Raw genomic sequence first — 16,478 nt, forward strand, 5'->3', positions numbered from 1 at the left:
CAACAACAATAGATATGACTTATTCTTTTGAGGGTAGTTCATCCTTCTTTTATATTTCTCTTTTGGGCAGTCATATTTTATTTTATTATCATTTTTGTTTCAATAATTTATAGGTTTTGAATCTTTTTTTTTTTTTGGCATTTTGAAAGTTTTAACATCTACATTTTTGTGTTAGTTAGTGCAATATCTGAACATGTTTAGCAGATTTCAATGATTATACCATGAATTATATATTCTTTTGAAGGTAACCTATCTTTCTATTATATTTCTCTGTTGTGTAATTATATATAATTTGTTTTGTTTCAATAATTTCTAAGCAGTGAATCTTCTAATTTTTTAATATTTTTTGGCATTTCGAAAATTTTAATATCTAAAACCAATTGGTAGATTTTTTATAAGCTATTATACGTTGAAGCAATGACTTCTTTATCAAATTGTAACAAAAATTGAAGTCAAACCGGAGAAATTCATGCAATGGTATAGTTTCATAATCAATTTAAGATTTTATATAATTATTTTAGTTTACCACACAAACAGGTAGGTTCCCGTGTGTAGCACGGGTTTGCGACTAGTTCAATGTATTTTTTTCTTATTTTACACCTTTATGTAATTAGCCGGTGCATCACAACGTAATCTCAGTATTACACTAAGACGTAAGACTTCCTAAAACTTTTTATTATTACCACCATGCACCCTTGACATAATGGTCGGAGTTCAAGTTTTACACAAATATACACTTTAAATTAGGCTAGACTAGAATTTTTATTTTGTATATAAAAAAAATTATTATTATTGTATTTTCTATTTGATAACAAAACCAACCCTAGATGTGGCTTTGGCCGTGAACTATGGGAATTTTGAATGCCATTGCAAGAACTTTCTTTTATTTATTTATTTATTTATTTTATGTAGTATTTTAATTTAAAATCATGGCCCAAGGGCCTGAGCTAACAAGTAATAATCGAGTGCAAAAGGTTGTATCATTTTCATTTTTATTTAGAAAGCAAATACGTGACATTATTAGCTGCCATTGTGTGGCTTTGCATAGTCCATGCTTTCCCTGTATTACTTGCGACTGGCTGCTCTTTTGATAGACACATTTTTTTATTTTTAAATATTTTGATAGACACAAATTTGTCTCACATAAAGGGTATTAGAAACATTGATCAACACATTAACAACGAGTAAATAATATTATTAAATTAGAAGTGATTTTAAGATGCATTAGAGAGAGAAACCTATATATATAGCACAATCCTTCAAGAGCAAAGGAATGAATTTAAATTCCACCCCCCCCCCCCCCCCCCCCCCCCCAACACACAATAAAAGGACTTCACATAAAATATAACACCGAAGATGAGCTTAAAAACGTTGAAATGAACATTGAGCTAATGAGCTCACATGATTAAAAACATTATAAGCCTTCTAAAAATGCAGCAGTTAGTTGTCCAAGTTTCTGCAAAAGCTAGATTAATCTAATAGTTTGAGACCTGCAAATGTTCAATTTAATCTAATGGCTCGAGTCTAAACATACCAGACATATCTGCACTTCTAGATTTTGGGAATAAAGCTACCCGGCCAAACATCCACATAAGAAACAGGTGAAGACCAACACAACCGTGAAGGGAAAGAAATTCAAGTCAATACCGATGGCTCTTAGCTAGCCCACATGGTCTCAGTCGTTTCAAATTAATATATGGGCTGTTTCTGGGACCAATTTAATTCAGACCATGTGGGCTAGCTGAGACCATCTGGGCTGTGACCTGTAAATGTTCAATTTAATCAAGCTCCATGGAATTAATAAATTTTTTTTTTTTTTGAATTCAACAATTTGGCACCATAGTACTAGTAGGAACTAGGAAGCAGGTGAAGACCTTCACAACCGTGTAGGGAAAAACATTCAAGTCAATACCGATGGCTCTTAGCTAGCCCACATGGTCTCAGTCGTTTCAAATTAATATCAGTCCTTTCAAATTAATATATGGGCTGTTTCTGCGACCAATTTAATTCATATGGGCTGTTTCTGCGACCAATTTAATTCAGACCATGTGGGCTAGCTGAGACCATGTGGACTGTTTCTGGGACCAATTTGATTCAGACCACATAAAATAAATTAATATATTGACAGCCCTTGTGTGTGCATAAATATCCATTCATTTCTTCAGTTTATCAGCTCATGCCACTTGCCTCTCAATTTTCCATCAACTTTCTCTTCGTGTTCAGCATAGGGAAAATGAATCCATTTCTACCATTCTTCCTTGCCTCTTTTTTGTTCTTCATCTCACATTCTCAAACTACTTTGAATACTTCCTCTCAATATCGTTGCCTTCCTGACCAGAGATCTGCTTTGCTGCAACTGAGGCAAGAATTTGTTGAAAAGAGGACAACTTCTGATTTCTATGGTGTTTCTTTTTATCCAAAAATGAAGTCTTGGAAGGCAGATACTGATTGTTGTTCCTGGGATGGGGTAGTATGTAATGCCGAAAATGGTCACGTCATAGACTTAGATCTGAGCAACAGTGGGCTTTGTGGGCCTCTCAAGTCTAACAGCAGCCTCTTCAGCCTACATCAACTTCAGAAACTCAACCTTGCCCTCAACAACTTCAATTCCTCCACAATCCCGTCTGAGTTTGGCCAGCTTGTAAGGTTGACTCACCTCAACCTCTCCTTTTCCTCCTTAACCGGCCAAATACCGTCGGAAATTTCATGGCTGTCCAATTTGGTTTCACTTGATCTCAATTTCAATTCGGTTGTTGATGTTGATCATCTTCAAACTCTGTATCTCAGAAGAATTGATTTTGAGGCACTTGTCCAGAACATGACAAATCTGAGAGAACTTCAACTAGCCTCTGTGAACATTTCATCCTCAGTACCTCAATCCCTGGTAAATTTATCTTCTTTGACATCTCTTTCTCTTTCTGGCTGCAGTTTGCATGGGCAATTTCCCACAAATATTTTCCTGATGCCCAAGCTGCAAACCATTGATCTATCATCCAACGACCTTCTCACTGGCTTTCTACCGGAATTTCATTCTGGCAGCTCCTTGGAGAAATTGGATCTTTCTTATACAACATTTTCCGGGGAAATTCCAAATGCAATAGGCAACCTCAAGTCGTTGAATATTTTGGATCTCAAAAAATGTAACTTGTCAGGGGAAGTTCCCCTTGCGATCTGGAATCTGACTCGGCTTTCTTCTCTTTCTCTCGCAGGCAACAATTTTCACGGTCAACTTCCTTCCACATTGGGAAACCTCGCAAATCTCACTAATCTATCTCTTGACAGTAACCTTTTCCATGGGGAAATACCATCTTCACTAGGAAACCTTACACAACTAGAATATATATCCCTTTCTAATAACAGTTTTGATGGCAAGTTACCTGTTTCACTAACAAATCTCACTCAACTCCAACAAATAGATCTCTCCCAAAACCAGTTGATAGGTCCAATCCCGTTTGAAATGGGCAGACTTTCCCAGTTAACTTCCATCTCCTTAAGTTTTAACTCACTCACTGGGATCATCCCGTCATCTTTGTTTACAATGACTTCATTGGCTGAACTATATCTATACCAAAATCGATTGACTGGCCCTCTCAAATTTCAAAATATATCTTCATCCCAATTATGGAAGATCGGCTTAAGTTCTAACTCAATCACTGGGACCATCCCGTCATCTTTGTTTACAATGACTTCTTTGACTTTCCTAGATCTATCCCAAAATCAATTGACTGGCCCTCTCAAATTTCAAAATATCTCTTCATCCCAATTTGATTCCATCTACTTAAGTTCTAACTCACTCACTGGGACCATCCCGTCTTCTTTGTTTACAATGACTTCTTTGACTGACCTAGATCTATCCCAAAATCAATTGACTGGCCCTCTCAAATTTCAAAATATCTCTTCATCCCAATTAGAATTCTTGGATATGAGCAAAAATAAATTATATGGACCAATTCCAAGGTCAATCTCTAATTTCCCTCATCTGCAATATCTAGATCTTTCTTCCATCAACCTTAAGGACATGTTGGAGTTAGACATTTTTTTCGAGCTTAAAAGAATTAAAGCTCTCATTCTTTCAGGTAACAATTTGTTAATTTCAAAAGGAAAGATCAATTCCACCCTCCCAAAATTCGAAACTTTGGGGTTGTCTTCTTGCAACTTAAGTGAATTTCCGATTTTTCTAAAAGTTCAAAATGAATTAACGTATCTAGACCTTTCTGATAACAAAATTGAAGGCAAAGTCCCCAAATGGTTCTTGAATGTTGGGAAGGAGGCATTGCAATCACCTTGGAAAAATCTGGAATATTTAGACTTGCGTTCCAACATGTTTCAAGGCTTGCTTCCAATTCCCCCATTGTCTACAAAATATTTTTTTGCCTCAAACAACAATTTGACTGGAAGAATCCCTCCAATGATTTGCATGCTAAAAGCTCTCGAAATCCTTGACTTGTCTAACAACCAGTTGATTGATCAAATTCCACATTGTTTAGGTAACTTCAGCAGCTCCCTTTCAGTATTGAATATGAGAAACAACAGCTTCCAAGGAAAATTACCTGGAACATTCACAAAGGGAAGCAATTTGAAGACGCTAGACTTGAGTCTCAACCAAATAAAAGGGAAGATTCCACAGTCATTGGTAAATTGTAGAATGCTTGAGGTTCTAAATCTTGGAAATAACAACTTGAGTGACATCTTCCCCTTTTGGTTGGAATCTTTGCCAGAATTGCGAATTCTTATCTTGCGAGCAAATGGATTCCATGGTTCTATCCAGAGTCCTCATACCAATTTTGGCTTTTCCAAGTTGCATGTTATTGATCTCTCTCACAACAATTTCTCTGGCATGTTACCATCGAAGTACTTCAACACCTAGAATGCAATGCAATTGGCCCCTAAAAATAGAAATTCAAAACCAGAGTACATGGGCTCGGGTTATTATGAAGACTTAATAAGGGTGATTAATAAGGGAATGGAAATGGAACTGGTAAAGATCTTGACCATCTTCATAGCTATTGATTTCTCTAACAATAGATTTTATGGAGAAATTCCAAATACCATGGGAAATCTCAAGGTATTAATTGTACTCAACCTATCAAGCAATAGTTTCACTGGCCCTATTCCATCATCCTTTGGGGACTTAACTCAGCTCCAATCTTTGGATCTCTCGCAAAATAAGTTCCTGGGAAAAATTCCTCAACAACTAGTAAGTCTCACATTTCTTGCATATCTAAACCTCTCTCTTAACCAACTTACAGGTCCAATTCCTCAAGGTAGCCAATTTGGGACATTTCAAAATTCCTCATTTGAGGGGAACTTGGGATTGTGTGGCTTTCCATTGTCCAAGAAATGTGAAAATATTGAGATACCAACTTTTGAGCCTAGACAAGAATCATCATTTGGCGAAGGATTCAATTGGAAAGTGGTAGTGGTGGGATATGCTAGCGGACTGGTTATTGGATTGGTTCTTGGACATGTTATCATCTCAAGGAGGCCAGATTGGTTTACAAGAACTTTTGGAGTGAACCTACACAAGTGAAGATGAATGTAGTAGACTAGTAAAAATAGTAATTGTAATAGTTTTATTTAAGTGTTCAAAAAATAAACTTGGTTTAGCCAAGAACCTTGTAGTTTTGTGGTATTGTGTAGTTGCCTCATTGAAAAGAGTTTGGGCTTAAATCCTCCGACCCCACTTAATGTAAGCCCACCAAAAAAAAAAAACTTGATTCAATGTAACGTAATAATAAAATAATTAAGGTTAGCTTCTTTGGCTGCATTTTGTTGTACTTTGTAACACAGAGTATTTATTACAGAAAGGCCAAACTCTTCGTTAATATGCTCTGATTCAAAGAAAATTTTCTTCTTCATAAGTAGTACTCAGGAAATTTTCTTAACCCATAAGACGTAAACAATAAAGTTTTATCTTGAACATTCATTTGGTACATGTATAACATAGCAATAAAAAAAAGTCCAACTCTTTGGTGAGAACTTCTTAATGAGTCTACATAGGTTAAAATGAATATGAGCAAACTGTTGAACTTTTAGTACAAGATTCAATAAAGTGGTAGATTCTTCTTAACTTGGAGTGTATGGAATTTTCTTTCCCACAAATGTTACCTCTTTTCTTCATATAAACCCAAGCAGATCTTATACGCCATGATATATGTATGAACTATGAAGTGTAACTATATAAGCTGTAATTCATGATAATGGTCGTATTGCTGTACGCGTGACGAATGGTCTGGCGGGTCAATTAATCCATGGTAGCTGTCACAACTGCACTGGTTGTGTTGCCGTGACAACATGGTGAGACTCACAATTGCACTTCACATGCAGTTCAAACTAGACAAAGAGTGAGGATGAAAATTTATAAGGGAAGAACTTACCAGAAAATTACATTATATCCTTGAAACTTTTAATTGTCATTGTCAAGATGACTTTGTAGAAAACCTAGTCAATACGGTCATTATAGTCAATATATTGTTTGTCAAGACTAAAGGAACCGAAAGTTGTAGATATATAGAGATTGTATTTAACGTTTTGACTCATTTTGAATATGATTGATTACCAAAAATCTTTTTTTTTTTCTTCCCCTAAGAGATGAGTTCAAATTACACCTACTCTAATTGTATAACTCTAAATAATAATACATCGCCTATTAATTTTTTATTAGATTAATATTTCAAAAATCTCACATTTGAATTACATGTTGACTATGTTTATAATACACATACCAAATTTTGTATCAATTGGATACTATTTACCATTTCATCTTAAAATCCATTTTTATGCAAAATTTTAAATGCAAGACTTTGAAATTTTAATATTTGATTGATGATATAGTTATTAATCTCAAATCACCTTAAAATTATGCAAGCATGTAGAGTGTAAGAAAATAAATTTAATCTAATGGTGGATTTGTTAAATCTTAAAAATTTCCATCTAAGAAAAAAATATTAACTGATGTAACGTAACTTAGAGTTACACAAAGTATAACTTGAACCAACTTTACTTCCAATATTATTTTCTTTCATTCTTTTTAGATGAATTGATGAGATTAAGAAAAGATTAATAAGAAGACACATTTCATATGCACAGTGAGATTTTTTCGATAAAAATATAATTTAGGGTTTAAATCCTCTTCCCAATTATCAAATTATTTATAAAAAAATATTTACTACCCAAAAAAAAAAAAAAAGACCAAAAATTTTGAAGGCTTAAAATATAATTTAGCAAAAAAAATATTTTGTTTCTTCAAGCTAACACTGTAACACATGCAACCCCACAATGATGCCCTTCTTCCCAGCAGAACATGAACATCGGTTCCTTTGGTTCTATCCTCCAAGTAGTGACTATTTTGGGAGAAGAGAGATTCTCACTTTCTGCCAAGCAAGGACTGTAGTCTGTGGAGTAAGTCAGTCAGTCTTTCTTCCTCTTCAGTTTAATTGAAATTATAGGTAGCAAATTCATGTTTTGGATTGATAATTTGTAGGTCTAAATTATAGAATCTGATTGACATGAATTTTTTTTTTTTAATAAAAATCCTTAATCTGAAAACTCAATGGGTGAAGGAATAGGGAATTTTGATGATTTTCTCCATTGTGTCAAGAAATGAAATTGATGTGTTTCAAACTATAAAAATTATGTATGGGGTGAGAGTTGTTGAATTTTTTATATTGGGTGTAGGGCCAACCATAAACTTGAAGAAAGTCTTTGAAAAAAAAAATCTGTACTTTCCTTGTGCGCAGTCACTTTCATTGACTAAATGAGTTTGGGGAATGCTTAATATGAATATTAGAAAAGGAATTTGATGTTTGGTTACAATGGGTATATGTTTAAGGTGATTTAGGGTTCTGCTATGGGTGTTGGGAAACATGGGCAAAGAGAGGGGCTGACTTTTGGGAGTTGTTGTGGCTTAATTTTGAGGATTTTGGGGGATAGATTTAAGAATTTTTGCCTTGAGTGGGGATATGAGTTGTCATTGGGTTAAAATTATCACATTTTGGTTTAGATTGCACGATGTTGAGTAAATTAGAGAATGAAGTTTGAGGGGTTTACATCTGATCAATTGGTGTTGTATGTGTCATTGCAGTGAGGAAATGATAGATCATCTTTTGATCCATTGTGAGACTGCTTATGCTTTATGGAGTGAACTGTTTATGATTTTTTGGATTCATTGGGTTTTGCCAGACAAGGTAGCATCCCTGCCCTTCTTTTTGGAAGGCGCAATTGATTCGAAAAGCATTCTTCAAATGTGTGGAATTTGGTGCATGCGTGTGTGATGTGGTTAGTGAGAAAGGAGCGAAACAACCGTACATTTTAGGAGACTGTGAGACCTATTAATCAATTGATTGGGCTTGGACATGGTGTTTTACCAATTGTACTTTGATTTTTGATTTCCAACTTTCTCTCAAGTCTTTAGATTAATTTGTCTCTATTTTTTCAAGGTACTTTATGTTCATCGTCGTGAACATAGAGTAGTCCTTTTCATTTTCAATAAGATTCTATTACTCATCAGAAAAGGGAAAAGAGAAATTAAAGCGTAGTGGTAGCTTAAGTTGTGATTTAGGATTGGCAAAGGAATTGAAAACATAGGAGGTTAGAAGGAACCATCTTAATACCATATCTAAACCTTTGAGAAATATGGCCCGATCTTGGTCGCGGCCTTATGACGGAAAATTTAGCAGTAAGGGTGTTTTTGTTATTATTATAGTATCCTGAGATAGTGTCTAATAGTGTGATGTGTTGATGTGCTTACTGATGTATCATTGAACCTATCGTTATAGGTTCTAACTAGTGGGTTTTGGAGGGTACTGATGTTGGCTACCTAGTGAGATATTAAGGTAAGAAGTATTTATTAATTTGGGAATTTTTCTCAAAATGGTTTTGTTTATCAAACTTTTGTGTTCATAATGGGGGATAATTTTTTTTTTTTTTTTAATTTATTAAAAAAGGGGAGAATCATTTATACATACATATACATGTCATCCCTTTACTCCTTAAATACTTGCTATGGATATGATAAGAAATCTTCGGATAATTGTTTGCTTTAAAAATTCTGTGGGACGAGCTAGATACCTTATGTGTGTTGTGATACGTTATGGTGATTTTTAAGTTACATGTGTTTCTCTAGATAATTTCACCCAATTTACTCACCATGTTTGATACCTTATGTGTGTTATGATGCATATTTTTGCAAATGAGTGAAATCTTAAAAGAAGGTTTTTGTTTTATAATTAGCTTGTCCCCCACACACCAAAGTTAGCAACTCCTACGTACTGAGTTATCTCATCCCAATGAGCAAAATCTCAAAAGAAGGTTTTTTTTTTTTTCCTTCTTCCTCCTCCCTTGGATAGCATTATTGTTTTTAGTAAGAGTATATAACAATCATACGAAATCTCTAGTTGAAATGAGTGTCCATATTCTGTATCCAAAAGAACAAGAAATACTAAAAGGTTTAATGACACAAGTAATCTAGGTCAATTGAGCTTTGAGCAAACTACTCTTTAGATAAGCCATTAGTGGATAAAACAAAAGGGCATGCAGGCTTACATCTCTTCTTCCAACAATTTGTATATGGAGTTAAATTTGTTAGGATGTTAGCTTTCACTTGTGATTCTTATGGATTCATTGAACTATAGTCGTATATCTAGTTTTTTTTAATAGAATTTTTCATTCATTAAAAAATAAATGCAGGGTAATCATGACAAGGATTCCAATTGTTTAGCAGGCAGAAGCAAACGTGTAGCCATTGGACATCCAAGATATCACTTTAGATTAGGCTACAAATGCTTAATCTGAACAAGTGATTTAAGATGCACTAGACTAAATGATGGTGAACCAGATACTAGCTAATGGCCCATTGATTACCCGCAAAAGACGACACAGATGTAATTATAGTGGTTTAAAATTAAGTAATAAAAAAGAGAAGCTTGAGACTTTGATTGTGAACTTCCAATGTCAACAGTTTGAGAATGGCTTATGTTTTTCTACAGTATAGAGTAGCAATAAATAACTCTTTATCGTCATGTCTGTTTGTAAGGTAGCTTATTCTCCTTGTAATCCTTTTTAGTTTAATGACGTCGCTGTTTATCAAAAAAAAAAAAGGTAAGGTGGATATTAATTAAATAACTCTTCATCAATTCTTCTCTTCAATTTAAATTGATTCTACATAACATGCAGCTTGTTTCTTGATTGCCTTTAATGTCCAGGCATTTAGCGAATCTTTAACTCACATGTTCAAGCACATATAAAGTTGATGGCTAATACCGGCCTTATGGGAATATCAACTAATCCTGCATTTTACTACATAAGAGGGAAATTCTAGATTTAGTTTTAAATCCAAGACCTACGGAAGAGGACTACTAGTATTACAAATGTTCTCTACTGCTTGGTCTTCTCCTGTTGGTAGTAATGTTCGAAAATTGCCTACTCCAGAGTTGTCATATCATTAAGGCTGTTCATCTTTGTAACTATTACTAGATTTCATGGATCACTTTTAAATCTACAATTGTAATTTGGTAGTAGGCTCTGGTTTGAGCTTTCATTTTCTTTAATAGAATTCTTGATGCAGGACAACCTAGGCTTCCCACGTAAATTAACAACTAATCCTAACCAAACTCATATACTAATTCAAACAAAACAAATAACTATGTTACAATATGAAATTATCCACACTGAAATTATCTACTAAAAATCTAAAATGAAATATTGAAATAACTTTTGGTTATACTCTTTCATCAATTCTTTATTACTTATTCCAAAAAAAAAAAAAAAATAGAGCTAGACTGTAATTATTCAGTGGTTGGTTATTTCTTCTTGAACATTCATCAACTTTTTCTTTCTTTTTTTTCTTTTTTTTAAAAAAAAAATTCCCTGTGTTGTATTTAATCATTGAGGAGAACTGAGCACGTTGTATGTACCATTTTCAATTTATCAATTGAAGCTTGATTCCAAAATTCAAATGACTCCATTCTAACTTTTGATTATCAAAATCACCTTTTCATTATTTCTCATATTTCATTTTTTACTTTTTGTCTGAACCATTATTGGCTATATATACCAAATTTGCTTCTAGATTAAGGATTGGCAAAGAGACCAATGACTAGATCTAAAAAAAAAATTGATGGCCAATCCAATCCTCGATATAGGCAAAATCATGAAAGTTGAAGTTGAGCAAAGCATTAAAAATGTTGACAGCAGTAGAGAGAGAGAGAGCTTGTAGCATGTTAAAACTAGCAGGCTAAATTATAATATTTACGTTTTCTTTCAAGAAAAGCTTTACCTAAAATCCAATTCACTTTTGTAACTTTAAGTTTGTTCAGTTCTATCTTCTAATTTTTAACTTTATTTAATTAAGTCCTCTCATTAGGTGCCCAAACAAAACAACCTAGCATTTGATTTTTTTTAATTGCTTCTATTTAAAAAAATTCATAAAATTAAGGCCAGATTACACTTTTTCACCAAAAACTATCACCTTAATTACATTTCACCTCATGAACTATCGAAATGCGCAAGACCCAATTCTATTTCAATGTTAACTTTGTTTTTGTTGTATGTTTTGATCTTAGTATAACAGAATTTAGGGCTATTTTTAAAATTGGGATTGACCATGCATTTCAATAGTGTAGGAATGAGAAAGTATAATTTTGCTCTCAAATTAAACTCTAGTTAATAACAAAAGGCAGTGGAGTTTTTTTTTTTTTTTTTTTTTTTTTTTTTTCTTTTTTTGAGATTACAATGGAGTTCTGTATACATTAAACGGTTTGGGTTAATAAAACAAGGGAAGAGGAATTTGAAGAATTAGGGTCTTCATTATTGGTAAGAAATGAGAATGGAGTTGCAATTTACGGAAGATAATATGAGGCCAGAACGCTTGAACCATTTTGTTTCACTGTGCGCTTCTATAGTCGAATTTACATTGGTACGTACTTTCTATGAATTGCATATTGTGAAATTTTAATAATCATTTAAGCATTCTAATTGAGGGGATTAGACTAAAATTGCAAGACTTCTAAAAGGCAAGGATATCACATGTTCTTCGACAGGGTAATTTTCTTGCTCATTTATTGCCACAATATGCTAGGCATGTTGTTAGTTATGTAACTTGGATAGAGGAATCTCCTTATATGGTTGAGTCTATTGTGACTCATGATGTAATGTTGTTACCTTCGTCTTAATAAAGGTCACCATCTTTTTATCAAAAATCATAATAATAATCATTTAAATAGGAATACAATTTAAGTTAGTTATCTCAACTAAATTTTAGTCAAAGAGATTAGAACACAAAATTTGCACCGAAAACTATTCTCCAAAGAAGCAGCCAGAAGTTTCATCTTCATCATCAAAGAAAAATGATGAAAAAAATTGAAATTGGGTTGGGAGGTAGAGAGGGAGCACTGATAGGAACTTATAAAAATATTTTTATAGATTTTTATGTGAGAATATTTTTTCAAAAAATCAATTTTCATTTGTTAATTACACACTTAATAGAATTTTTTTAACGAAATTAGATAAAATGCCTAAATTGAATAAATTTGAAACTTAAAGAACTGAACGAAAGTAAAGTTAAAGCATATAAATGAATTTCAGTCAAATTTAGAGTGTATCATTTGCATTTCAGCAAAAAAAAAAAAAAAAAAAAAAAAAAAAAAAAAAAAAAACAACAACAACAACTCGATTGAACGAAAGTAAAGTTAAAGCACAAAAACGAATTTCAGTCAAAACTTGAACATAGGGTCCGTTTGGATTGAGTTTATTTTTACTGAAACTGAAAACTGAAACTGAAAACACTGTAGCAAAATAATTTTTAAATGTGTGAATAGTATCGTGAGATCCATTTTTAATGAAAAAGTTGCTGAAAAGTGGAATCTGTGGGTCCATAAACAGTGTACGAATATACTGTTCATAGTTGACTTGGTCAAATAGTGCGGCTGATGGAAAAAAAAAAAAAAAAAAAGCTTGAAATCGCAACAAAACTTTCATCCACTCTCAGCACAATCCAAACGCCCTCAGAGAGTAAGTTTTACAACATCAACGTCTCGGTCCACCTTGGGTTTTGCCTGTCTGTAAATCTCTTCCTTTCATTGGTATCTACTCTCTCTCTCTCTTTCTCTCTCTGTGTGCTATTATTCATTACACAAATGTCGACATGCTAATTGAAGGAACTCCATTTGTGGTGTTGTGTTGTGGCAGGTAGGATCTCGTAAGCCGTTCTTATATTCAATGGAAGAATTGGCAGATATGACTGACAATTTTAATGAAAAAAATTTGATTGGAGAAACCTTATTTAGCATAAAATAATGACACTAGGCATGGGCAATTTCATATTCTATACATAATTATATTTGAATATATAATTATAATTTCAGGTGTCTTACTGGGCATGGGCAATTTCATCAATCCAATGGTTTTTCTAAAAGCTCAGATTTATCATTTTAGGGGTATTTTGGTAATTTTGGATGTCCAAAGGTATATTGGTAATTTTGAAAGTGTAGGGGGTATTTGGGTCATTTTGAATATTTAAGGGTATTTTGGTAATTTTGGAAGTCAATAAAGTATTTAACTAGCTTTAGTGGTATTTGGGTCATATTGGGTTAAATGGGAGGGTTACTAATTAAATAGGTTGGGCATGTAATAAATAATTAATTTATGGGTCATGCTAACGAGTGTCCTAAGGGCACTCGTTAACAATTCATTTTAGGAAATGTTTGATATCACTTTTATGGAAAATGAAAAAAACTATCAAAATATATATTTTTTTTTCATTTTCCATAAAAACTTTTTTTAAATGAATTATTAACGAGTGCCCTTAGGACACTCGTTAGCATTTCCTTTAATTTATATATAAACGGGTCATAAATAAATAATTACACACCCAACCTATTTATGACTCAATCTGTCCATTTGTCACCCCTCATTATGACATTGTTCTCCTGGGGCTAATAACAAAAAGAATTGTAGACAAGGAAGGTACTCTGAAGACTTTGGTTTTCCCTTGGGCCTGGAAGCAGTATAGGCCTAATTGTTATCTTGTGCATGAAAGCCTTGTTGAAGACCCTGGCTTTCATGCTTCTGATGGAATAATGATAACTGAGCTTGCCATGCGCTGCATTCAAAGGGAGCTTGATAAGCGTCCTTCCATGAAGGATGTTGTCAAGCGTCTGGAGGGTTTACAAGCTGTTCAACTTTATGGCAATGTAGTTGGAATGTGAAATGTGGGGGAGATCGACTTGCTCATAAGTCAAGGCTAGGCTTTGGGTTAAAGTAGAGTATACTTGTCCTGTAATCGAAGTGTGAATTTGGGATTTTACTATGCTTTAACAGATATAAACTGGGCTGAGATTATTTATACACCATGAAAGGAAAATGTTTCTTTTGAAAACTGAATTTTGAAGGATTCCCATCTTTCTTTGTTTGATTTCATTACCTTTTTCTTGGTTTGCTTGTTCTGTATCAAGCACAGTTACGAAGTTGATTCCTGAATATGTAAAGGTTCTAGTTCTAGTCTAGCGCAAAGTCTGCCAATGTGATGCATATTATATGGGAAGCATTTGCAAGAAAAAGTTGTCATATTTTTGTTCTCATGAACTTAGTGTTGGGGTGCATTTGATTGGATTTGGGTTCAAAGCCTCAGACAACAAATAGAAGGGTGAAAGTTACTTTTGGACATTTTTAAATCCAAAAGATGTTGGCTGAAAAGGAATAGTGACTGTGCTGGCGTAACAAAATTATTGTGCTTTAATTATTGTTTTCTACAGATTCCTTATTATCTTTTTCTTAAACGTCGAGTTTGATATATGTGAGAAACTGCAACCTCGAGATACCGGGTATGGAAGGGTTTAGCCATGTATTAACATTTCTCAAAAACAGTGGTGTGACAGATGATATTTCCCTCTTAGTTACTATCTAAGAAATTACAACGTTTTGGTTCGTAGTGAAATTCTAAAAGGATTTGAATTACATAGATAATGCTTGGTCTAGAAAAATTTATCTAAATTATGTAAATTGTAATTTGTAAAATTTTATTTTTATGTTGTTTCTTGCTAGCTTGAGAAGTTATTTGGTGCGAAGGTTTGATAAACCTTATATGGCTATCTTATGGGGATCCCCACCCTAATTGAATGGCAAGAAGTAAACTTGAATGAAAGTAGTTTTAAGTGTAAAATATTTGACTTCAATATATTTCATGATTGATAATTATGAAGGTGTATTCTTATTTTTTATAATTTTTAATAGCAAAGACAAAAGTTTAACCATGGAGAAAATTATCTGTGATATTCAGAAATCCCATTTTTATTGTTCATCAGGATGTGGACATGCCTGCTCTTCAGGATTTTCAAGAGATGTAACATTCCAATGGCAAATGCATGCTTTTGCATTAAAAGTAACCCTTAACGGAGTAATCCCTTATCTCGGATCGGAGATGCCAACAGGGCGGGAATCCAAATGGGGGACCTCTATGTTCTTGACATCTTGTAGAGTTTCCAACTGGCCTGGCATTGGCCATTGAGAAGCAAAGCAGGCGAATGGAGATATCACTCTACTGCTTTGCACGGGCTATTGAGAACTTCTTCTCATGTATTGCTGAAGATTGATATCTAACACAATCGAAGAATTTTAAGAGACTGATGTGGTGGTTTTCAGCTTATTAACAGCCATCATAATGCACTGCTATGCCCAGGAAAGGGAAGTGTTTGGATCCAAGTACTAGAATGTTCTTCGTTGGATACACTGCAAAAATAGCTAGAAGCTAGTTTTGCTTTTAATTATTGAGTGGTTTAGGTGTTTATTGTTTAAACTTCTCTCAAAGTGATTGCTAGGAAGTTGTATTATGTACCATTACCATAATTCTTGTAGCATAGTTGCTACTACTGATGTAGGGTTAATACATTCCTTGTTCATTAGTAACTCTTCACGCTTAAAAAAGAAATCAGAACCACATTTTTTCTCGTGTCATCTTCATAGTTGCCACAAATTGGTTGAATTGGTGCTTTCAAAAGATATTCCAGTGTTTTAAGCCTTGTAATGCTTAAAGGCCTTGGATGTTTTGGATGCTTCTATGCTTTACTCTATTTTGGAGGGTTGACAAGCCAAAGGGAAAATCCATTTCTCACTGGCAGGAGGATCAAAGCTTTAAGGTATCTCAAAAATTCAAGATTTCTCAAAGATCAAGTTCCACCAAAAAAGAAAGAAAAAAAACCCCTCAAAAGCGCGTTAACTTAAATCATATTCAGACTTCATCCTCATGAGCATGTTGGGAATGCCAATCGGGACAAACTAAGAAGCCCTTCCTCAAGGTGGAGCTAAATAGGACTGCTTTGTTTTGTTTTTTTTTTTTTTCATAATCAAGAGATTATATTATTTTAATATCGAGGCATCAAAATATAAAAAAAAAAAAAGCATAACAATGTTCAAAGGCGGACAATCAAAGATTGTAAAATTTTCTCGTTGATTTTCCCCATTTTTGGCTAATTTGTTTGCAAACT

The 16,478-nt window shown here is 33.7% G+C and overlaps 2 protein-coding genes across 2 annotated transcripts; both read left to right on the forward strand.

Annotated features, from left to right (window-relative positions):
- Positions 1-2,233: 2,233 nt before the first annotated feature.
- LOC115951588 (receptor-like protein 7) lies at positions 2,234-4,867 on the forward strand. Its single transcript, XM_031068762.1, has one exon. It carries the CDS (start codon positions 2,234-2,236, stop codon positions 4,865-4,867), a length of 2,634 nt encoding a protein of 877 aa, XP_030924622.1.
- A 48-nt stretch (positions 4,868-4,915) lies between these two features.
- On the forward strand, positions 4,916-5,530 carry LOC115951589 (receptor-like protein 34). The gene has a single exon (XM_031068763.1). The coding sequence runs from the start codon at positions 4,916-4,918 to the stop codon at positions 5,528-5,530; it is 615 nt and encodes a 204-aa protein (XP_030924623.1).
- The last annotated feature ends 10,948 nt before the right edge of the window (positions 5,531-16,478 follow it).

Source organism: Quercus lobata, chromosome 7 (assembly GCF_001633185.2).
Source record: "Quercus lobata isolate SW786 chromosome 7, ValleyOak3.0 Primary Assembly, whole genome shotgun sequence".
Classification (NCBI taxonomy): Eukaryota; Viridiplantae; Streptophyta; class Magnoliopsida; order Fagales; family Fagaceae; genus Quercus; species Quercus lobata.

Coding starts and splice junctions, on each gene's coding strand:
- LOC115951588 (XM_031068762.1), top strand. CDS start 2,234: ATGAATCCATTTCTACCATTCTTCCTTGCCTCTTTTTTGTTCTTCATC.
- LOC115951589 (XM_031068763.1), top strand. CDS start 4,916: ATGGGCTCGGGTTATTATGAAGACTTAATAAGGGTGATTAATAAGGGA.